This window comes from Schistocerca americana, chromosome 3 (assembly GCF_021461395.2).
Source record: "Schistocerca americana isolate TAMUIC-IGC-003095 chromosome 3, iqSchAmer2.1, whole genome shotgun sequence".
Classification (NCBI taxonomy): Eukaryota; Metazoa; Arthropoda; class Insecta; order Orthoptera; family Acrididae; genus Schistocerca; species Schistocerca americana.
In genome coordinates, this window is record NC_060121.1 from 645,724,020 (window position 1) to 645,749,562 (window position 25,543).

At 41.2% G+C, this 25,543-nt stretch overlaps 1 protein-coding gene across 5 annotated transcripts in view; it reads left to right on the forward strand.

Moving 5' to 3' along the window:
- The window catches only part of LOC124605465 (protein pigeon), a 498,287-nt gene that overhangs the window by 40,664 nt on the left and 432,080 nt on the right, over positions 1–25,543 (forward strand). For all 5 annotated transcript variants that reach the window (XM_047137163.1, XM_047137164.1, XM_047137161.1 and 2 more), the window contains exon 2: positions 23,878–24,026. In XM_047137163.1, the coding sequence (XP_046993119.1) occupies positions 23,878–24,026 (149 nt within the window). The remainder of the gene's footprint in view (positions 1–23,877; positions 24,027–25,543) is intronic.

Sequence of the window (25,543 nt, forward strand, 5' to 3'; positions counted from 1 at the left end):
AATAAAATCATTGTCCCGCCAGCCATTTCTTCATATTGGGTAACAAATAGTAGTCTGAGGGAGCCAAGTCTGGAGAATAGGGGGGATGTGAAATGAGTTGGAATCCTATTTCCATTAATTTGGCAACCACGACTGCTGAGGTGTGTGCTGGTGCATTTTTGTGATGAAAAAGGACTTTTGCGGTCCAATCACCGGTGTTTTTCTTGCATCTCAGTTTTCAAACGGTCCAATAACGATGAATAATATGCACCTGTAATAGTTTTACCCTTTTCCAGATAGTCAATGAGGATTATCCCTTGCGAATCCAAAAAGACAGTCGCCATAACCTTTCCGGCCGAAGGAATGGTCTTGGCCTTTTTTGGTGCAGATTCTCCCTTGGTAACCCATTGTTTAGATTGTTGTTTGGTCTCAGGAGTATAGTAATGTATCCATGTTTCATCCACAGTGAGAAAACTACGCTTAAAGTCCTGTGGATTCTTCCTGAACAGCTGCAAACTATCCTTGCAACACTTCACACGATTCCGTTTTGGTCAAGCATGAGCAATCGTGGAACCCATCTTGCGGATAGCTTTCTCATGTCCAAATGTTTATGCAAAATATTATGTACCCATTCATTCGAGATGCCCACAGCACTAACAATCTCACACACCTTAACTCTTCTGTCATCCATCACCATATCATGGATTTTATCAGTGATTTCTGGAGTCGTAACCTCCACAGGGCGTCCAGAACATTCAGCATCACTTGTGCCCATATATCCATTCCAAAAATTTGAAAACCACTGATAAACTTTTCTAATCAAAGGTGCAAAGTCACCGTAATGTTTATCAAGCTTCTCTTTAGTTTCCTGAGGCATTTTGTCTTTCAAAAAGTAATGTTGAATCACTACACGAAATTCTTTTTTGTCCATTTTTTGACAGTCACTCGACTTCCTTGATTCACACGAATGCGAACCACAAAGAAATAGACCAATATGGCTGAAACTTGGTATGCATTCTTTCCAAAGGTGCTACCAACTAAACATGACCTCGATACATGCCGGTGGTGCCATCTCTCGGACTTTGCACGGACTTTTCAAATGCCCCTCGTACAAGCTGCTGAAGTACCTAGCCAAGCTCCCTGTGCCACATATGAAACACTGCAAACATCATATTAAAAGCTAATATGATTTTATCAGCCGAATTAACTGTCTTTGACTTAGTGACGATGATATTATGGTCAGTTTTGATGTGATGGTGTTGTTTATGGATGTACCTATTAAAGACTCTTTGGACATCCCAGTTCTTTGTAGCTGACGTGGTCAGGCTATTTAGGCAAACTCTTCCGTCTTCTTGTTTTCTGTACAACAGCCAGTATTATGATCAGGTGGATGGCATTAAATTGGGTAGCCTGTTAGCTCCAGCTGTTGCAAACCTGTTCATGGGGAATTTTGAGGATATCATCTTAGACATGGTGCCATTAAACCTAGCATCAATACTTTGATGACACATTTGTCATTTGTCCCCACAGACATGAGAAACTGAGAAACTTGATGAGTTCTTGGAACATCTGAACAGCATTAACAGTACCATCCTGTTCACCATGGAGGTAGAAAATGACAGTGCATTGCCCTTCCTCGATGTCCTTGTCTCCTGCAAATGAAGCGTGTGCCTTAGCCATGGTTTCTATAGAAAACCCATCAACATGTACTTGCGTGCCATCGGCCATCATCACTCTGCACAGAAGTGTTCCATGTTACAAACATTTGTGTACTGTGCAAGAATATCAGATGCTGATAGCTTGCCCCATTATCTAAGTGACCTGTGCAAGGTCTTCAGAAACAATGGCTATAATGTTTATCAAATAAATGAAGTGATTTCTAACAAGAATCACAATAAACCACTGACAAGGAGCAGGAAAACAACCTTGCTTTCTTGTCATTCTGAGGCTGCATGTTGGGCAAGATAAGCCACATGCTGAAAAGACACAAGATCAAATTGACTTTCAATCCTCTGACAAAAATGTGTCAATTACTGAGACCAGTTAAAGATTCAGCTGGTCTCAGAACACCTGGAGCCTACAGGATACCTTGTAAGTGTGGCTAGTCTTACATCAAACAGCACACATTGTGGAACGATGCAGGAAGGAGCATGAGAGGCTTTATTGCCTATGCTACACCAAGAAATCTGTTTTAGCTAAACATGCTGTAGAAAATGGTCACCAGATAAAATTTGATGAAACATCCGTCATGGCTCGCATTAACAGTTCCTGTGATTGTGTAATTACGGAAGCCTTTGAAATTATAGTAACCAACAACATCCTAAATAGAGGCGGTGGCCAGCAGCTCAGCACAACATGGGATTCAGCTATTGTGCAGTGGAAGCAGGGACGTTGAACGCAGAGTCAATGTATGCCCACATATGGTGACGCCGCAAGCACCAATGATGTCACAGCCGGCAGTTAGTGTATATGAGGGGCATGCCAGCAGCCCATTGGCAGTCATATCACTTGGCAATGGCCAAGGAGTGCTTGGCCAAAAAGCTAGTGTAATTGTAATCACTTGACTTGACTTAAATAAGCCCACAGCAGAAACCGCCTCAGCATGACATCCACAAATTTAGCCAGACATGGTTCCTAAACATGAGCTAGTATAAACCTCGCAACCAAAGCATCAACTCTGATCCCAATTCAACAATGTAATAAGGACAGTAGCAACTACAATGTATCCCACAAAATAAAATGTAAAGAGAAATTGTGTGACTTTGAATGTTAATTATTCAATGTTGAGACACATCACATTGACGACATCAAGAGGATAACAACAACAATAATAACAACAGTAATAATAATAGCTTGGAGCTGTAAACTTTTCAATTTGTAATAAAAATCAAAATCCTCTTGTGTTGCTTTATCTTTAAATAGCAATTTTTGAAAGCATTTTTTATGGAGATAAAACAGCAATCTCAGTAGAATATTTTATTATTGAAATTAAACAGTCTTAGTAGCAATAGAATTGTGATTAAGACTTTTTGTAATGTAGTTTTATAATCTTTAAATACCTGATAGAATTAAAAATTGAAATGGTCAGGCACAGAAGCTGTTTTGGGAAGTGGTAAAGTGTGTAGATAGAGGGCTGTGATGATGATTTGTTTAAATGCAACAAATGATTTGCACAGTAACAACAGTTAAAAGGTATAAACTTAAGGCTGGCCTTGTGAAAACATAACTGTGCACAAGATAGTGCACTAATGACACATGACCATTGCATTATCAAACTGTCCATTTCCAACTGACTCAATAAGCTGAAAGCATATAAAAAGCTTACAACCAGTAGAAATTCATCCACGAAGTCAATGGAAGACCGAAATATCCACCTTGTTCCACAACTGCAGGAATCCAAAAGCCTACGCGACATCTGAACTACAAAGACCTACTGGTCCAACAAAGCTGCCTCTGGCACTCCTTACAACAAAACAGTCACTGTATTGCAGGAGTTACACATCATGTCATATTGGTATAGGCAATATAATGAATGGCTTGTGGTGGAAGATAGGGGGTTTATATTATTGAGCCTTATGGAGATTTTAAGGGCATTATGTGCTGAAAGGTCCATATACCTTACTTACTAATCAACAAATTATTAATTTGGTAGTTCGTGTTTTAAGGTAGTTCTGATAATATCTTCTTTAGGTTAGCAGTTTCTGAATATGAGACTATAATATCATGAAACTAGTTGGGTTTTATAAATCATTTTGATGCAGCTGTCGCAGTTTTCATAATTTGAAATTTACTATCACAACTGTACTTGCCCCTCATACCAAGTGATTCACCTGCTATTTTATTTCATGTTATCTGATGTAGAGCTATTTCTCCAAAAATTTAAGACAAATCATCCAGTTGTTCAATTTCTGCACATTGCCGTGACATTGATTTTCAAAAATTTATTGCAATGGTAGAGCCATAAGCAATGAAGACACCCGCATTGACAACATTTCAAATTGTTTAAAATGACAATAATTTACTTGCAAACTTCTCACATTGTATCTGGTTGCATGTTTAGTTATCTTTTCACTAAAACTGCAAAATATTATTGATTCTGGCATGATTGGAGCTAATCCTTATTTGAGTTAGAAATTCTTGGATGAACTTTATTCATTATGTGTGGAAATGACATTGTGGTTTCATAGTAAAGCTAAATGTGCAACTATAAATTACACAAAAATAATGATTGAGAACATACATCTTTACAGGAAAACATATTAACCATTCCTGAAACAACAGATTTATAAACTAAATTGTGTGTTTGGAAAGCAGTGCTTTCCTGAAAATGCCCGAGTCTGAGAATATGAAGGAAGGAGTTTGTCATCCCATGTCGGCTAGCATATGAAACCATACCATTTCCTCTTTGGAAAAGATATTATAAAATGTCTAAAATTTTCTTCCATAATTTTGCTAGAAATTTTTTTGGCTGGATGTTATTTTTCAAACATTATAAAAATATTAAGTTTCATACAATCTTGTTCTCACTTTTAATTGAACTACGAATACTCACTAACAACATGACAGTTCAAGAAATTCACTCACAGCTAAGATAACTTGTAAAGCAAATCTTTCATGTACAACGAAAACCAGTTTGGGGAAAGCTGGCATTTCCTCTTGCAAATTTTTAATTGGATAAAACTGTTGTGTTTTAATCTTCCACAATCATCACTAACATCACAACAGAAAGGGAAAGGAAAAAAGAGAGAGACTTTTTTGGACATTGTTTCCATTTTCCAGAACATGAGCCACTGAAAACTTAGAACATGAGCCACTGAGAACTTATATGGTGACAATGAGGATATTTTAAATTGACTCTTGCTGCCATTTTTGTTATTACAACACAGATACTTGTGCACTCTCACTGATGCTCCCCTTTCCTTGCCCTGTTCAACTGCCTGTACATCAGTTTCTCATTTGTAAAGACTCATGCTTATTGTTAAAGTAGGTATTCCAACATTCCCCATTACAGGTTATCTCAAAACATACGGTTTCAAGGTCCATAATCTCCAGCTGACTCAAGTTGTTGATTGGAATATCATTGTAATAGATTAGTAAGTTTTGAGTAAATAACAAATCATTACTTTCAGGACTGCTGACTTGTGGCTTTATATTCCTGTATATATGTCTAATTGCAGCCAGTCATTTATTTCGTAAGTTCAACACAGTGTACATGCATGCCACATGTCAAGCCTCTTTACATTGTATGTACAATGATGGTTCATGTTTAGAGTACATGGGAACAGCATAATTAGCAAACATGTTGAGTGTAATAATTTCAACACTAATTGTAGCACTAATAAGTCTGGTAAATGGAAATGAGCGTTTGGCGTCATTGGCCGGGAGGCCCCTTATGGGGCAGGTCCGGCCACCTTGGTGCAGGTCTTATTACATTTGACACCACATTGGGTGACCTGCGCACCGATGGGGATGAAATGATGATGAAGACAACACAACACCCAGTCCCTGAGCGGAGTAAATCCTCGACCTAGTCAGGAATCGAACCCAGGCCCCTTAGGACGGCAGTCCATCATGCTGACCATTCAGCTATAGGAGTTGACAATAAGTCTAGTGAATTGTGAAATGCAAGACTTAACATAGTTTCTGAGGGTAAGCAAATATTGCACACTGTTAAATTCAGTGTCGACATGCATTTAGTTTTGATGGTGGTGTCACTGCAGCCAGTGTCTGGAAGTAATAATGTGTGTTACTAAATGACTAAAATGGTGCAAGTTTCCAATTCCAGTTGCTTGCCTGACGGCTTCGGGGGTAAACAAAAATTAGAGTTTCAGTATTTCAAAAAATTACTGACCAACTTTAAAAATTTAAAATGCTAACATAATTGAATGATTAATGGGTATAATCTGACATTGAAGGTTGAACACAGTAAGTAAAATATGAAAGCTAAAACAGTATATATGCCTTGAGGCAATATAACTCACAATGTGCAAATTATCCAGACTACATTTGTAATAAACCACCTATTACTATACCTACTGCCCACAGTAGGCTTGAGTTGGGTCAACGGCAAGCTTAGTGCACGCTGACATTTAGTCAGTGTGCTCACAGCTATCTGAGGTCGCCAGGAGCAGCCCAGTCGGGGACCGCAGCCACCTGTTCCACTGTGCGCATGCAGCACAACTCCAACAATCTAGATGGAGGCAGTGTTTTTATAATGCCATACAAGGGCCTCGGAGCTCTCGGTTATCAAATTAATTCCTTACTTAACTACAACCAGTGTATCCTTCTTGTTGTCACTCCGTGACCTAATAAATCATATTTGTTTTACAATTTTGTGCTTCCTTGTCTTCTAGTTAGAACACAAGTGACAACAAGTGAGGGGTGGGTTTTCATGTGTTTCGGATGATATTTATGTCGTTCGGCTCTTCATTAGAGGCTCTACTCAAGTCAGTCCTGCAACAACAGCAGATGAACATGACTGTATTGGTATGATTGTTGGCTACGTTGACAAACACATTGTTGGCATCAGGGACAGTGAATGCAATTTCCTTCACGCCCATCTTGATTTGTGCAGCATGCCACAAAGGGTGGATCTCCTGTGGCGGGGCGCGGGGCGGGGGGGGGGGGGGGGGTGTCATGTAGTGGCATGCTGTGCAAACCACCGTGAAGTGCATGGTAGAGGGCACTTCCTATTGTACCAGTTATTAGGGTTTCTTCCTGTTCCATTCACTTATGGAGCATGGGAAGAATGATTGATGGATTGCATATGTGCATCTTGTCCTCATGATCTGTATGTGAGTGATAAGTAGGAGCGCATACTGTATTCCTAGAATCATAATTTAAAGATGGTTTTTGGAACTTTTTTAGTATATTTTCTCTGGATAGTTTACATGTGCCTTCAAGATTGCACTTGTGACTCACTGATATTATAGCCAGAGGAACTATTAATTTTTTTCATTTTGTGAAGTGCATAATTTTATATTTCCGAACATTTAAAGCAAGTTGCTGATGTTTGCACCACTTTGAAGTCTTATCAAGATCTGATTGAATATTTGTAAGCTTCTTTCAAATGGTACTTCATTATAGATAACTGCATCACCTGCTAAAAGTCTGAGGTTACTATTAATATTGTCCACAAATTCATTAATATAAAATTTGGACAGCAAGGATCCCAGCACTTTCCCCTGGGGCCCACCTGAAGTTAGTTGTATACCTGACAGTTATGCTGTATCCTAGATGACACACTGCGACTTCCCTACCAAAAAGGCATCAGTCCTGTCACAGATTTCACTTGATACTTTTGACAAGTGTAAGTGTTGTACTGAGTCAAATGCTCTTTGGAAATCAAGAAAAATTCATTGCATCTACCAGATTCCCTTGATCCAAAGCTCTTATAATCTCTTGTGAGAAAAGAGTGAGTTGGGTTTCACATGATTGATGATTTTTGTTATAAGATTCTACAAGAAATTGATGTCAAGGATATTGGACAGTAGTTCTGTGATCACTTTTGCTACCCTTCTTGTAGATGTGTGTGACCTGCACTTTCTTCCAACTACTGGGCACCTTTTTTTTGAGATGGATCTACAATAGATTATAATTAGAAGAGGGGCTAACTCAGCCACAAATTCGGTATAGCCTCTGACTGGGATTCCATTGAGCCCTGGAGCTTTGTTCTGTTTTAACAATTTCACCTGCATACAAGCATCATTGACACTGATACTTATTTCAGTCATATTTTCAGTGGTACAAGGATTAAATTGGGGCATTTTACTGGGTTTTCCTTTCTAAAAGAACAATTGAAAATGGAGTTAAGCATTTCAGCTTTTGCTTTACTACCCTCAATTTCAGTTCCTTTCTCATTCACTGGGAACTGGACACTAACCTTACTATCACCAATGGCCTTTACATATGGCCGGAACTTCTTTGGGTTCTTTGAAAGATCATTGGACAATATTCTGACATGGTAGTCATTGAAGGCTTCACCCATTGCTCTCTTGACAGACAAATGCATTTCATTCAGCATCTCTCTTCATTACTATTATAAACTCTTCAACTGGGTACATATCCATCTAGTGCATGGTCAATTATTCTTTTAAACTTGAGCCATAGTTCCTCTACATGCACGTGGCCACTGACACCAGTTTTGACATGGATATCATCAAAGATGTCAAGTCTGTCTGTTGTCACTAGATCCATTGTCAATCTCTGTCCCCTCAAGAGTCGTTGCAGGGCTCAATCAACATCGATATTTATATTCCTTGTCATTGTGTTCGCTACTGTCTGCCAGCCACAACAAACTTTTCACTTAAGCACGGGTGGTGGATCAGCTGTTACGCCTACAAATTGACATGAGAACTGCCATGTCCCTATTCAACTCCCAGACTTGGGTACCCACTGTTGGCGTGCATCGAGCACAGGTTGGTAAGGTGTAACAAACAGGAGATTCATATTGGTGTCCAGTTCATGGCTGACAAACCTTACAGGTGAGTTGTCTGTTCCATCACATGCTAAATGGTTAATGATGCGAGTACTGAAACTTTGTTTAGCTTAGATGCTTTTCTACTTTTGGTCTTTCTTTTATGGGTGCAGTGCATTTGGTGTCACAACCTGCCCAATCATGAATTGAGTTTCCTTGTGTTCTGAATTAAGTTGTGCAAATAATTTCACAGTACACATCAAGCTCAAACTCTCTGCCTGTCCGCACTTTTTTCAGGAACGACCAATACCAGTAGATTTAAGTGACCAAGCCATGGCGGAGCTAGATTGCTTAATGTCACTGAGAGTGATTGTATTGGTTTCTTCAAGTGAATGGGTTATGCCCTTAGTGATCATAAAGACACTGTCTAGTAAAATTTAGCTCTGTGGCGACTTCAAGGTCCCTGTTAATGCATGAGCAATCATGGACACCTACCTGCTCCCTGTCCTGGAGGTGTTGCTCACGAAGTTGGCTGGGGATCTGTTCTTTCTGAAAATCGATTGGCTGAAGCCTACCTCCATATTCCATTGGATGAGGCATGAATACAGTTCTTTGTGGTTAATACGCCTTTTGGCCTCTGTCAGTATCAACGGCTAATATTCAGGTGCACCTGCCATCTGTCAACATTTTTTTTTTTAACGGGTTACATAGGTTGTCCCTCAGTGCATTAACTGTCTCGATGATATTATTGTGACAGGTGCTACCACAGAGTATCACCTCTGTAACCTTCATATTTTGTTTATGGTTGTATAAGCTGTGCACTTGAGATTTAGCTTTGCCAAGTCTCGTTTTCTCCAGCCTGTGATTGTTTATTTGGGTCATAAAATTTTCCAGCAGGGCATGTGCTCCTTGTAACAACATACAACCATGATCGCGATTATGGCTTTGCCCTGTCTGTTTATTTGGATCATAAAATTTTCCAGCAGGGCATGTGCTCCTTGTAACAACATACAGCCACCATTATGGCTTTGCGCCATCTATTTAATTTACAAGAATTTAAGGCATTCCTCACCAGTGCCGCATACTATCATGATTTCATTCCCATGGTGGCTACTGTTACCCACCCCTTGCATCTATTGTTGTAGAAATGTGCTTCTTTTTTTGATCTGCAGCTTGTGAGCATACTTTTGTGCAGCTTAAGAATAGTCCTTGCTCTGAGCCATGTCTTGCAACTTTTCAACCTGACAAGCATCTTGTTCTGGCCATGGACACATCTGAGTACAGGGCAGGGGCAGTCCTGGCCCACTACTGCCATTCAGATGTCTCTGAACAGCCTATTGCCTTTGCATTGAAAATGCCCATCTTTTCTCAGCAACAGTATTCCCAGTCAGAAAAAGCAGCTCTTGCTATTGTCTATGCCTTAAAAGATTTTAATGTGTTCTAGTATGGTACAAAGTTTCATTTAATTACTGACCATAATCCTTTGTTTCCATGTTTATCCAATTAGCAATCTTACTGGACAAAGCCGCTCATTATCTTCAGCTTTGGGCTCTGTTCTTGCCCCAGCACAATTATGAAATTTATTTTCTTAGCATGTCATAACATGCTCTGTCCTGACTTCCTATGGGCCCTGACTCCTCATTCGACAAGGAGGATCTGCCTTTTTCAACTGGGTATGGAGGCAAGGCCCATGGTGGTTGGCTTCCCCATCACCAGTTCTCATATTGCTTCTGCTTTGGCATTGGGGTTGGTGCTCTGGCAGGTCGTATGCGTGGTAGAGCAGTGGTGGCCCGACAATATGCTGGGCCAGGCTTCAGAGCTGCTTCACACTGCGCCATCATTTCTCCCTCTTGTATGGTGCTATTCTCCTGCCAATGGAAGAGTGAACTCCCCATGTTGTGGTTCCAGTGGCTTTGCAGCAGGAGGTCCATCAATAATTACATCAAGGTCACAGGGTAATCTCTTGCACAGACTTGTTAGTGCACCTTCATGTGTTTTGGCTGGTATCGATTGGGAAGTGGAATATCCTGTCACGGCCTGCCACAGGTGCTTGTGTCAGCAGGGGGTGCTGCACGCACTTTTTTTCCACCATGCTTGGTCCCTACACAGTCTTGGAAAAGAGTCCACATTCATTTCGATGGTCCATTTATTAGACCCTTTCTGTTTATTGAACATTGGTGCTTTTCATCATTTTTCTTATGTTGTTTATTGTCCATCAATGACAGCAGACACAACTGCCAAGGTATTGTCGAAGATATTCTTCATAGAAGGCTTGTCTTACACTGTGGTTTCTGACAGTGCTCTCCAATTCATGGCACAATCTTTCAAGGACTTTTCTACATGCAATGGCATTCGCCACATCATGGTACCTCCCTTCTATCCACAGTCAAATGACAAGGTGGGACACCTTGTTCAGATGTTTAAGATGCAAATGTGCAAGTACATAGGATATTTCCAGGCCACAGAGTCTGTCACAGCTTTTGAAACTCTTAGAAACTGATGCCAATTGGGACCAAAAATTCCACCGAGCTCTTGCACAGCCGACAGCCACAGATGCCACTCACCCTTCTGCTACCGAGCAGGTATCCCTAAACAACACTGGTTTCATCGAAGTTTGTGCCCAGTGCACCAGTCTGGGCCTTGGGTTTTGGATGTCACCCTCACTAGATTCCAGTTGTCATCCTCAGCCGATGCGATTTTCATTGTTCACACTGAAGATTGACTTATGGCATGCCACCAGAACTAGTTCCATTCCAGGAAGCCCCCCCACCTATGGCAAAGTGTGATATCTCATTCTTCAGTGCCCCTAGCCACTCCCAGTCTCGGGCAGGCCTAATGGTGGCCCCTTTCTGGTGTTCGGGGTTTTGTCAGCACTGATGGAAGGTTTGCTTCTTGCGGCCAGGGCCTCCATCTCACATTGCGCTGAGCTGGTGCTTTGTCAGTGGGGACAGAAGCAGCATCTTTGTTGTTACAGCCTCTTCTCTCCAATCTGCCATTGACGCTCTCTGTAATGACATCCCTTGTGGCGGACTACCAATGTCCAGATGGCTCCTGCCTGCAGTTGCCAGTCCCGTACATCAATCACCCAGGCATCTGTGGGCATTGGGGGTGTCCTTGTACCAGTCACTTTTGTCTATATGTACATGGCTGAGTGGATGAGATACTTCTCACACCTTGACTATCACCACCTGACACTGCCACGCATACATGGATGTCTATGCAGTTACAGCATCATGGATGGTGATGCCTGGTTCTTCCCCATGCAAGGAAGGAGGAGTGTCATCACCTGCCAGTTACTGCACTCCCGCCACAGTAGACGTGAGTTGGGCCATTACAGCTATCGTAGTGCGCGTCAACATTCAAACGGCACACCCACTGCCACTTCAGGTGGCCGCCAGGGGTAGCACAGTCACCGACTGCCGTCACCTGTTCCGCTGTGTGTACACTGAACTACTCCAGCGACACAGTAAAGAGACAGCATCTTTATATGGCCATGCATGGGCCTCTGGGCTCTCAGTTGTCATGTGTATTCGTTACTTGTAATGTCTGCCCCCAGTAGCTGAATGGTCAGCATGACGGATTGTCTATCCTCTGAGCCCGGGTTCGATTCCTGGCTGGGTCGGGGAATTTTCTCCACCCAGGGACTAGGTGTTGTGCTGTCCTCATCATCATCCTAGCATCCTCATTGACTGCAGGTCGCCAAAGTGGCATCAAATTGAAAAACCGGCACCTGGCAAATGGCCTGCCCGACGGGCAGCCCTAGCCATATGATTAAATAATTAAATTACTTGTAACTATATCCAGTGTATTCTTGTTGTTGTCACTCTGTGACCTAATAAACCATAATTGTTTTATGACAGTGTGTTCCCTTGTGTTCTTGGTTAGAACAATATTCATCCAGTATTTGTTAATGAGAGCTCTTAGATACTTCCAGCAAACTTTGAACATGTGTTTCATATGTGTGAATGCAATTTTTAAAGAATTAGGGCTGTTATGTTACTGGTCTTTGACTTGGGGGAACAAGCAATCATGATTCATAATGATCTGAAGGAGTTTCTGTTATCTAGATCCATTGAAGTTAAAAGAGTCAGCAGTTGATGATTATGGAGTCACAGTAACTGCCCAAAAGTGTCATATGCCATTTTGTATGAAATTGTTAGTGAACAGTTTCAGTATTATCGAATCTATGTGTGATGGATACCACAAATGTTTATATGGCTGGCACTGTGTATGTTAAAGTACCAATTTTTTTGAGCATGGTAATATATATTTTTCTGCTACTCTTGGAATATAATAATTCCATTTTCAAACAAGTATTCATAGATAGATAGTTGAAATTAACCTTACCTTTCAATAAAAAGCATTGCTGTAAATTATCCAATTTACAACTATGCTATATTGTATTAAGCTTTTACAAAGATTTTGAGAGTGTAAGCATGCAGATAACACAGTTTTTCAAAATTGTATACAGCCACGCAGGCTAAGCACATGGTCTGAGTCAAGTTGGTTTCTTTTATTTATAATTACTATAACTCTGACTAATTTATTACAACTCTGACTAATTTCCAATGACGTTGTTTACTGATTCTCGTTATTAGTTGCAATTACTTCATCTGTGCCGGTTCTTTTGAAATGAAACAAGTATATTCCGGCACTAGAAGCAAAAGTAAAGATTACCAATTGCAATAAAGGTGGTGCTTTAAAACCACAATCCCGTAATGCTGGTTGAGAAATGTCCATCAGAGGCAAAGATTCTGGGTTGATATCCTGGTCAAGCACACAGTTTTAACCTGGCAGGAAATTTCAAATCAGTGCAGACTGAAAATTCGTTATGGAAACAATCCTTTAAGCTGTGTCTAAGTCATTTCTCTGCTATATTGTTTCTTTTCAGAGTATGAAGCCGACAAGGTATGCTGGAGGACTTTTGTGAAACTTGGAAGGTAAGAGAGAGGAACTAGCGGAAGTAAACTTGTGAGTCGTATCTGAATAGCTCAGTAGCTGGAGGAATTGCCTGTGAAAACCAAAGGTTCTTGTTTCATGTTCTGGATCAACACAAAGTTTTAATCTACCAGGAACTTCATCATCAGTCCCAGATTCAGTCTGCTGCTATAATATGTATTTAAACATGCAGAACGTAATGACTTTTTTAGTTATCTGGAAGAATGACATCTCTGTTATGTGCTTGAGTTATTACATATTATATGGGTATACAGTCATAACTAAATTATCTTACAGGATGTATATGAGCGTCAAATAATATGCGATGCCTTGCAGTGCAACCATTACTTGTACTTGATGATATTTGGATAAGTACCTTTTTATTTACTTTTTCTACACATAATTTTGCTTGATGACACTGGTTGCATGTTGTTGTTGTTGTGGTCTTCAGTCCTGAGACTGGTTTGATGCAGCTCTCCATGCTACTCTATCCTGTGCAAGCTTTTTCATCTCCCAGTACCTACTGCAACCTACATCCTTCTGAATCTGCTTAGTGTATTCATCTCTTGGTCTCCCTCTACAATTTTTACCCTCCACGCTGCCCTCCAATACTAAATTGGTGATACCTTGATGCCTCAGAACATGTCCTACCAACCGATCCCTTCTTCTGGTCAAGTTGTGCCACAAATTTCTCTTCTCCCCAATCCTATTCAATACTTCCTCATTAGTTATGTGATCTACCCATCTAATCTTCAGCATTCTTCTGTAGCACCACATTTCAAAAGCTTCTATTCTCTTCTTGTCCAAACTATTTATCGTCCATGTTTCACTTCCATACATGGCTACACTCCATACAAATACTTTCAGAAATGATTTCCTGACACTTAAATCTATACTGGATGTTAACAAATTTCTCTTCTCCAGAAACGCTTTCCTTGCCATTGCCAGCCTACATTTTATATCCTCTCTACTTCGACCATCATCAGTTATTTTGCTCCCCAAATAGCAAAACTCGTTTACTACTTTAAGTGCCTCATTTCCTAATCTAATTCCCTCAGCATCACCCGACTTAATTAGACTACATTCCATTATCCTTGTTTTGATTGTGTTGATGTTCATCTTATACCCTCATTCCAAGACACTGTCCATTCCGTTCAACTGCTCTTCCAAGTCCTTTGCTGTCTCTGACAGAATTACAATGTCATCGGCGAACCTCAAAGTTTTTATTTCTTCTCCATGAATTTTAATACCTACTCCAAATTTTTCTTTTGTTTCCTTTACTGCTTGCTCAATATACAGATTGAACAACATCGGGGAGAGGCTACAACCCTGTCTTACTCCCTTCCCAACCACTGCTTCCCTTTCATGTCCCTCGACTCTTATAACTGCCATCTGGTTTCTGTACAAATTGTAAATAGCCTTTCGCTCCCTGTATTTTACCCCTGCCACCTTTAGAATTTGAAAGAGAGTATTCCAGTCAACATTGTCAAAAGCTTTCTCTAAGTCTACAAATGCTAGAAACGTAGGTTTGCCTTTCCTTAATCTTTCTTCTAAGATAAGTCGTAGTGTCAGTATTGCCTCACGTGTTCCAACATTTCTACGGAATCCAAACTGATCTTCCCCGAGGTCGGCTTCTACTAGTTTTTCCATTCGTCTGTAAATAACTCGTGTTAGTATTTTGCAGCTGTGACTTATTAAACTGATAGTTCGGTAATTTTCACATCTGTCAACACCTGCTTTCTTTGGGATTGGAATTATTATATTCTTCTTGAAGTCTGAGGGTATTTCGCCTGTTTCATACATCTTGCTCACCAGATGGTAGAGTTTTGTCAGGACTGGCTGTCCCACGGTCGTCAGTAGTTCCAATGGAATATTGTCTACTCTGGGGGCCTTGTTTTGACTCAGGTCTTTCAGTGCTCTGTCAAACTCTTCACGCAGTATCATATCTCCCATTTCATCTTCATCCTCTTCCATTTCCATAACACTGTCCTCAAGTACATCGCCCTTGTATAGACCCTCTATATACTCCTTCCACCTTTCTGCTTTCCCTTCCTTGGTTGCATGTAATGATGCTTGAAGATGATTGAAGCATTTGTATTTAGTTCTAATAGTTATGGATATATATTGGTATTGTCACTGAGATAAGCCACAGAACCATGCTCCCATGTGACAGTTGTTTGTTCATGACAGTGCATGCCTACAGTCTGATATTATGCAGTAGCTTTCACTGTATAACTTATTATTGCCCACACAATCCAAACATGATGCCCTTAGACTAATATTTGTTGTGTGACTGCCAAATAGCTGTGCAGACAGAGACACTTCTTAATTGTGTGGAGAATCCTGATGCCCCTGACTACTTAACAGTTAGCCAACATCACATACCATTATTGCACTCAAGCAATCACACTACCAAAATACCTATGGCAACCCTATCTTTTTAAGATAAAGCCGTAAAAACCACAGCTACATCTATTGTTGCTTTCAGAGTATATTACAAGCAGGGGGCCAGTGAAACAAAAACTTATTCTACAGTTTCAGAAGTGTCATTTATGTATTTTTATAATGTTAATGATCATATTATGTTCATTTTAACTTTTAACAAAAGCTTTCACTTCCAACCCTGATAAACTTTTGGCTGACTCTATAATTTACTACTTCAGGTCTTCCATTGTTTAACTGAGACTTGACTGTTAGTATTGAGAAATACATTGATCAGCCAGAACATTATGACCACTGACCTACTATCAATATAAACCCATCCAAGCAATAGCATCATCACCTGATAAGGAATAACTACTAGTTAGGAACACACACGGTGCACGTTGTATTGGTGAGTGTGCTGTCCATGTGTAGAATGGGGAAGGAGTGTGATCTATCTGAGTGCTGTGGTGTGCATCTATAACATGTGGCGGGGTTGGATGACCACCCTTCATTAAAGATGTCAGACATTGTGAGCTGGGAGACAGGTAAAACAGGGCAGTTGGCAAACTGTGGCAGAACAAATATCAGACTTTAGTACTGGGCAAAGTACAAGTGCGTCTGAAAATGCAGTGCACTGAACACTCCTAAGAATGGGCCTTTGCAATTGATGACCCATGCATGTGCCAATGTTAACACCACGACATCACCAACTACGATTGAAATGGGCACGTGACCATGAGCACTTGACATTGGTGCAGTGACAGAGTGTTGTGAGGTCTGATGAACCCCAATATCTTCTTTGTCATGCCAGTGGGAGGGCACAAATCCTCGTCTTGTAGGGGAACAGCTCCTTGACACCTGCACTGTGGGATAGAGCCAAAATCGGTGGCAGCTCCATTATTCTCTGGGAAACTTGCATGTGGGCATCCATGGGTCTAGGGGAGCTTGTGCAAGGCACCATGACAGCCACAGAGTATTGTACCGTGGTTGCAGACCTTGTACACCCCTTCAGGATGATCATGTTTCCAGATGGCACTGGCATTTTTCGACAAGATGGTGCACCATGTCATAAGGCAAGGAGTGTGATGGAGTGGTTTGAACCCCTTAAAACACATCTGGGATGAGATTGAACGTGGTATCAGAGCTCAACACCCCCTCCCCACAATTTTCAGGAATTAGGTGACTTGTAAAGTAAGGTGTCATGCCAACTCCCTCCAGCCACCTACCAAGACCTCATTACTTCCTTGGCATGATGTGTTGCCCCTGTTATCCTTGCCAAAGTTGGACATACCAGCTATTAGGTCAGTGATCATGATGATGTGGCTGATCATTGTATGACAGATGCGTCTCCTCTCAAAGACCATGATGCAACTGACAGGTATCTATGCTTAATGTTGGACTTCAGAATCTCAATTTCTTATTTCTAAATCTAAACCTACAGAGTGTTTCACAAGTACTTTTACAAACTTTAGGGACAGGTTCCTTACATCAAAAGAAGAAAAAATGTTCACTTGTACACACATCCGAAAAGCCTTTATTTTTTGGTTATTAATGAACATTTACAATTCAGGTTATATGAACTCAACATATAAACTTGTAATAAATGGTATAAATGTATCCTCTACAAATCACAGTGTCGTGAATGGCAGAGGGTACTTCCTATTGCACCTCTTGCTACAGAAAGCTCTGGAGTAACAATAATTTATACCCCATTGTGCATTCTGTTATTTGTCTTGTCTTGTCTTTGCAATTCCTGGGGGAGTGATTGAAGGGGCGTGTAGTATATTCCTGAATTTTTCACTCAAAGCTGATTCTTGTAGGTAATCTTTCATCAGGTGGTTTTTTCAGTTTTTTCAGCATCTCTGATATTTTCCCATGGGTCAAACAAACGTGGGGCCATTTGTTTGCCCTTTTTTGTATACATTCAATATCATCTGTTAGTTCTATTTGGTATGAGTCCCACACATTTGAGCAATATTCCAGGATGGGTTGGTTAAGTGTTTTGTAAGAAATCTCGGTGTTTATACATTCATTCACTCATTTTACTTAGCTCCCAAGTGCTAGCAAATTATAAAGAAGAAAACACCAGCAGAATTTAGTGACATGTTTGTTATACATTGTCTTTGTAAAACATACCAAAATATTCAAATTCTTGCAAAGATTGAGGCTTGGAGGTTTGCAGAATCTATAGAGATGTTGGAAGGAAGATACTATTATCAGTGTAATTAATATAAGTTAGCATGGGGGGGGGGGGGGGGTCCAGTTGGCACAATTTGTGAATCAGCCATTAAAGTCCAACATGTTTTACTCAGCAGCATGTCAGCCACAGGGTGGTCATCCATGCTCTTGACTGTAGTTTGTCAGTGGCCATTCTTTTGGGTGGACAGTTGGTTGGTGGTTCTGCCCACTTGAATGGCAATGCAAAAGTTACAACAAAGCCAGCAAATGATATGACTTCTTTCACAAGGATTCCTGCCTCTGACTGGGTAGAATATGTCTATGACAGAGTGGAATATAGGGATGTGTTGGATGGGTGTGTAGAACAAGTGTTGCAGCTTGGTCTTCCGCAAGGATATGACCCACGTGGCAAGGTGTTCAGAGCTGGTGTGACACAAATATGGCTCAATTATAAAAATAAACTAGTATTTCATTAAACAGTTGGTTGCCACTGTTTGTACCTAAAATTAATTTTTCTGAAGTTTCTTAGAAACTACACTCAATGTCTCAAGGATTGTCTCAAAGATGACTTAGAATGTTGACTTGGTACTTAGTAATTGCTGCAGCAAGAACAAATGCAATTTATGGAATGTATTACTTTATTGAAAAACATGTAAAATACAATGAAGTACAGGTTGTACAATGAACACATCGACCGGATAACAGTAATACATGTTATGGAATAGGCCAAGCACTTGTTTGCAATCACTTAAATAGTATTGTTTCATTGGCAGTCACCAGAGCATGCCAGGAGGCCAACCCAGATAGCCCCTCTGAATGGGCCTGTGAACTGTGGATGTGCGGTCTCTGAAGTTGTGTGCATCATAAGTGGAGGTACATCACCCCTTCCTTCCAGTTGTGGGAAAACCACATACATACATAAAATCACTAGGCAAAAAATTACTGGTACAAAAAAAGCACTGGTACCATGAAAGGAGAAAAAAAGCAAAAGAAAGGGGAAAAAGGCACTTATCTCTCACAAGGCACTGAGACTAAAAGTCATGGGGAACACCAGTGACAACGCTGACGTCCACTTTATCGCCCAACGACAGTGACTGCAGCAGCATGCAGTGGGCAGGCACCAGTGAGTGGGGGTAGAAGTGATGAGGGGCTGGTTTGGTGTGCCATCCCACCTCTTGTGAGAGGTTGTAGGGCCTGGACCTGGGATGACATCTTGATAGCGATGTCCTCTTTGAGGTCAGCAGTTGGCACCAGAGTCATCAGCAGGGTTGTTGGAGATGATGGCTGCATAGGACCCAGCAACAGAGGTGGTGGCAGCTGCGGCATCCATTGCAGAGGGGGCTGTGTCGGCGATGACAGTCAAGGAGTGCAGGAACCCCAGACAGTAATCTTCCAGGCAGCGACCCCCATTTTGGTGCAAACTGACCATCTGTAAACCAGGAACAGGCATTGGCAGCATCGAGAGCAGGGGAGATGGTGGGCCCTCCAGAATAGACAGTGCTGTGCACAGCCACAGCTGGTTGAAGTGACAGGATGACCACCCGTAAGGAGTGCACACAACGCACAGGTGCAAGCCCCGATGACGCTCAATGAAGGCATGAACCCAGTTGAGCCGGTGGCCAAAACCACAAGCCCTGACAGACGCACCTGGCTGGAACTGTTGCAGAACCAGTGTGGTCATTGGATGTGGCATTAGATGAAGTAGGTAAAAGAGGGCCCGTGGGTGACACCTATGTGGCAGCTTTACTGGGCTTTTGTCCTCAACTGGAGTGAAACAGTACCAACTCAAAAAATGGTTTGACACAGCTTCAGGTGACCTGCCAGATACATCTAAGTTTTGAACATCTGAACAAAGTGTTCTTCCTCATCATTAGACTGAGGATGAGATGGGTGAGCTGAGAGATGGCAAACACCACTAGCCTGACAAAAAGATGTAAATCCTTGAAAAACAAGCTGGGGCCATTATCTGTAGCTGTGGTATACAGAAGCCCCTCAATTGCAAAAATTTTAGACAGGGCTGAAATAGTGGCTGCTGTGGATGTGGATAGACAATGCACCATGTAGGGAAACTTGGAATAGATGTCCACTACAATAAGCGAAGACTGATTTAGGAAGGACCCAGCAAAATTGACATGTAGACGCTCCCACGGATGCCATGTCATCAGCCAGGATGAAAAAGTCATCTGCGAGGCCACATGTTGCTGAACACAGTAAGTACAAAGCAATGATAAGCCATGTAATATCCCCCTCTATGCCCGGCCATCCCCCAATGACCAACATGCAGAAGCCATAGTACATTATGGCATTAGGAAGCAGGAATCACAACCTGAGGAGCTGCATCCTCCATAGCTAACAAAAGAACTCTGTCAAACACATAATGGCAGTGCGCAAGGAATCTGAGGCACTAGTCGGGGGTTTTTCCAGCCAACAGTGCTGCACAAAAGAGAGGAACCAGCTAAGTACAGGATCCACAGTGATGACGAATGCTATAGTGGCACTAGTGATGTTAAAACCATTGACCATGTTGTGGTTCTCAATATCTAAATAGAAACAAAGCAACTCATCGTGATCGAACTCATGGTTCAACCAGATCAGAAGGCGAGATAAGGCATCGGCATTGGTGTATTGCACCGTCAGCCAGTAATTGATCTGATAATGATAATGGGAGAGAAAGAGAGTCCACTGCTGCAAACAATGCTCTGCCTGACTGGTACGGATGCCGAAGGGTTAAAAAGAGTAACCAATACCTTGTGCTCTGTGATTAAATGGAACTTTGAACCATACAAGAAGACATAAAATTTCTTGATGGCGAACACAATCACTAAAGCCGCCTTTTCAATCTGAGAATACTGCTGTGAACGGGAGTTAAAGTCTTAGAATCATAAGCAGTGGGTCATTCAGACCCATCTGCGTATTTTTGCACCAACACCAAGACCATGCTGAGAGGCATCTATAGCCAACAAGAAGTGCTGACCCAGCTGAAAAGTGGTCAGACATGTGGCAGATTGAAGCTTAGATTTAAGCAAAGAGAACACTCAGCCACAAGCTGGGGATCACAGAAAAAAGGCACATTTTTACACAGAAGTGTGCATAGTGCCTGAGCAACAGTGGATGCGTCCTGTAAAAAATTATGGTAGTACGCAACTTTATCTAGAAATGCCGACAGTTCCTTAATGGACGTTGGTTGCGACAAATCTGCAGTTGCATCAGCATGGTGATGCAATGGCTTGACCCCTGTGTGGTATACCTCAAAACCTAGGCACTCAGTTGATGATGGCTGGAAAAATTGATATTTTTTGAAATTGCACTTTAGCCCCACAGACAGCAAAACAGAAAACAATGATTGGAGTTTGATAATGTGTTCTTTGGGGGAAGAACCCAAAACAGCGATATTGGCGAGGTAATTGATGTAGCCAGGTGCAGAGGCTGTCAGCTGTTCTAAAAAACTGAAAAATTGTGGGCGTGCTAGTGATGCCGAAAGACAAGTGTTGTTATTGGTATAGCCGAAAGTTGTATTGACAACGAGAAGGTGCCTAGTGGCCTCATCCAAGGGGAGCTAGAAGTCCACTTCTGATAAATTGATCTTGGAAATGTAGTGGCCGCCTGACAATTTTGTGAGCAACTCATTGGGGCAGGTCAGAGAATATATCTATCATGAACTGTGCATTAATTGTGACACTGAAGTCACCGCAGAGGTGAAGCTTAGCCGTCAGCTTTTAACAATGACCTGTGGTGTAGCCGATTCACTGGAGGAAATAAGCCAAATGACATCGACTGATGTCAGATTATCTAATTCGGCCTTGACAGAGTTGCACAACACAACAGCACCTGTTGGCCCTGAAAAAAATGAGGGCGGGCAAACTCTTTCATAGTAATGTGGGCCTGTCAAATGGTAGCACAACTGAGCCCAGGGGAAAATGGAGATGAAAACCCAGAGCAGAGGGACTCCAGTTGCTGATACAGAAACAGATCTGACATTAAATTTAGCTAATTGGCAATGGAGATACAGAAAGCATTAAAAGCGTCTCACCCAAATAGGTTTGCAATATGGAAATGATCCACAACAAAGAAGGTGAAAGGGTAAACAAAAGATTTGTAAGAGACAGGAGCAGAGAACTGACCTATGGTCAGAATCTACTGTTTAATGTAAATAACAAACTTACGTGAAATGTGAGATGAGGGGAGCCCACGTCCATGTTTACTAAAGCTGTGCAGCCCCTGTGTCCACTTGCATTTATAGCGGTTTATTAAACACACACAGGTCAATAAACAGTTTGTTTGGAGAAACAGTCATTGTAGCAACACATTTTATGTCAATCAGTACCACTGTGTTTTGCCACGTTTGAAGAGGAGTTACACACTGATGCAATGTGGTCTTTCTTTCAACACTTACTGCAAACTGCCCAGTGCTTAGTGCACGCAGCATGCTCATATTGAATAAAGCTTTATGGACAAGACAGAAGTAGGGAACGTGGCTGCTGCTGTGTCATGGCCTGTTGCTGCTGTGATCATAACCGACACTGCCTCATGTGACGCTGAGTCGTAGGTTGTACTCCTGCAATGACTTCCCCATTATCCTGAGCACTTACTGCATGCGTAAGAGTGGTTGACTGCAATTTCTGATACCTCTTCACACACTGCAATCTGACTGCCTGTGGTCGGTGTCACTTCAAAGGACTTTGCTGTATCGAGCACATCCATAAGCTTCGGATTCCCACATTGATGTGCTTTTTCACAGACTTCCCTATCCAGGACCAGACAAATAATATCATCATTCACCACATGATTAGTGTAGGATTCATGATGGTTACTAGGGACAAATTTACAATGATGGCTCATCCCATGTACTTCTGCAGCCCAGGCTTTGTAAGATTGGTTTGGGTGTTTCTGACAATGGTCACGTGTCGCAGTGACATGTGTTCTATCACAGTAATAGGTTGAGAGAAGCCTGCATATTTCATCAAATGATGAACTGGCCGGTTGCTGTAAAGGCAAAAGTTGCTACAGCAACTGATAAATGCACGGTGAAAGCAAGCCTGACACAGGTTTACATCATCCATGAGAAAAACCTCAAAATGTTGGTGTAACCTTGTCTTGTAGGGGGGAAAGTAAACCGCCACAAAAATGCTGATGCCACTTGATTTAGAATAGTGGTGAGAGCCTGTTGATGTTCCACAAAGGCTTGCTGCTGGACAATGAGATGTTGGAATATTTCTTCCATTGAGATGTTTGTCAAGTGACTTAGCATTGACACTAAGGTGTAGAGAAAATGTAACCCTCACTTGTTGCCAAGTTCGCTACAGCAAGAACAAATATGATTTATGGAATGTAGTACTTTATAGAGAAATGTGTAAAATACTGTGAAGTATAGGTTGTGCACTGAACACATTGATTGAACAACAGTAATACAGGTTACAGTATAGTCCAACCACTCATTTGTAATTGCTTAAGTAATACAGTTTCTTTGGTGGCTCACTGGAGAGTGCCAAGGGGCTACCCAGGTGGCCTCTTTAAGCGAGTTTGTGAACTGTACGGACAGGCTTGTGTTATGAGTGAAGATACATCAGTAATGAACTGTTTGAAAGTGATTTTAAAATTTTTGTGAATTGTTAAATTATGATGCTAGAATGCAAGTACTAACTGCGAAAGTATGTTTCTGGTAAACATTAGCTTGTGATGTCAGCTTGCACATCACTGCTATTTATATGTCATCCTTGATATTAAAATGCTATTCTATCTAATGTTACATTACAAAGGTATTAGTTCATTACATAATTTTAATTATATTGCAAGTTGATTTTAAATGTGACAGTTTATTTCTTATCTAGACTGTGTTCTGTGAGTGTTCACCAGATTTATTGAAGTACTTATATACAGAAAAATGTATTCTGTGACATATATGTCATTTGAAATAAAAAGAGATTTATTTCTTTATTTTTTAGGTACTGTCAGAGAATGGAAGCCGTTGGGTCAGGAGCAAGATGGGTGCCTAATAATAGGATGGTGGCTGGAACTGCAGACTGAAGATGAGAACTGTCACAAACTTCAGACTTACATTGGAAAATACTATCATGAAGGCAACAGTTTAAAGGTTTGTCACATAATCCATAACTTTTAATTAGAGCACAGCTTGTGGTGATGAACATGAATATCACACAATCAACATAAATGTTTACTGGGTATGGTGCTATGTTGTATTATAAAATTACTGTCACTAACGTTTTGGTCATGGTCATGGTGGTCTTCATCTGTGTGTACTGGTATAATGTGTTGCCCAGTGTCCATTATATTTGTCATGTCCTCCTAGTGATTGTGAAATTGCATCTCATTTTTGGAAACAATTGATATTATTGGTCTCCTGTGGTGGAAGGAGTGGAAACTTTGTTAGATTGCTTTCCATTGGTGGACGGAGTGGGTATGTAGTGTTTGTTGCTTCAGTATAGCATGAACCATGACTGGCAGGCATCAGAGAATGGGGTTTTCCTCCTGGTTGACATTACTCGCTCAGCGGCAGTTTCTCGATTGTAATGCTCATGTTTCAAGTTGTATCTGCAGTCTGTAGGGCTCTGATGGCTGGCAGCCAGTGAGGTATAAGTCTATAGGGAGTCTCTCTGTTCATGTCATTATGACATTTTAATGTTGCAGAGACCTCCTTGGTCTTTCACTTGACCACTTCTTGCTGCTTGGCGAGCACACAGATTTAACTGAATTTCATTTTCCTGCCACAGTTTTTCTGATGTTTGGTCTCCCAATGTGTAGCACTCGTGCTCCCATGTGTGTTTTGCAGCTGGCATGCCAATTTCTCTGCTGGATATGTCTCCACACTCAGAGTCCACATTGCACATATCTGCAGTAGATGGAGCTTCCTTCACATAAGGTAAGCACGCTGCTGGCTGCAGTTGATCTATGTCCTGCCTGTCTTTCATTCTTTTATTGGTTTTTGTAGTTCTGTGTATTAGTTTGGGATGGTAACCATCAGGCAGGGACATTAATGAGTGGGCAGGTGGCTTGAATTTGTCTGTGTTGGGTGATTGTGAGATACAGCATGGAAGTACCTGTCCATATGTGTTGGGTTTTAGTAAGCTCTATGTGATAGTGTCCCATCCAGTGTCATTAATATGTTCACTTGTTTGAATATTGATAAAACATGTATAGTTCTGCCTTACTGGCATGGACCATATGATGAACAGTTTGTCCATTGGAGCTGAACTAAGTGCCACTGCTTCAAATAAAGGCACCTGTTAATATGTCAGCTGCTAATGAGAAGAGGAGAGAACTCAATGCTAAACTGTCTGTCTGTGATATTTTCCTCATGATTTGAAGCAAGTTGATAACAAAAATAGCTCAGTCTGGTCTGGCAGATCAGTTTCATATAGTGACAAGTTTCTAAATAGGGTTTTATGTCGAAGCTAACCATGAGATCCATTGTTAAAATTGTCTCTCTCTTTGTGCGTATTAAACACACTGGACAAAAGGTGTTAGTCCCTCAGAAAACATAATGCTAATATCATGTCAAACTAACTCTAGTATTGATAACACTGTCAATTCACAAGTTTCTTCTGGTATGCCAGAGCCATCTGAAGCCACTCATTGATAATTAGATCCAAT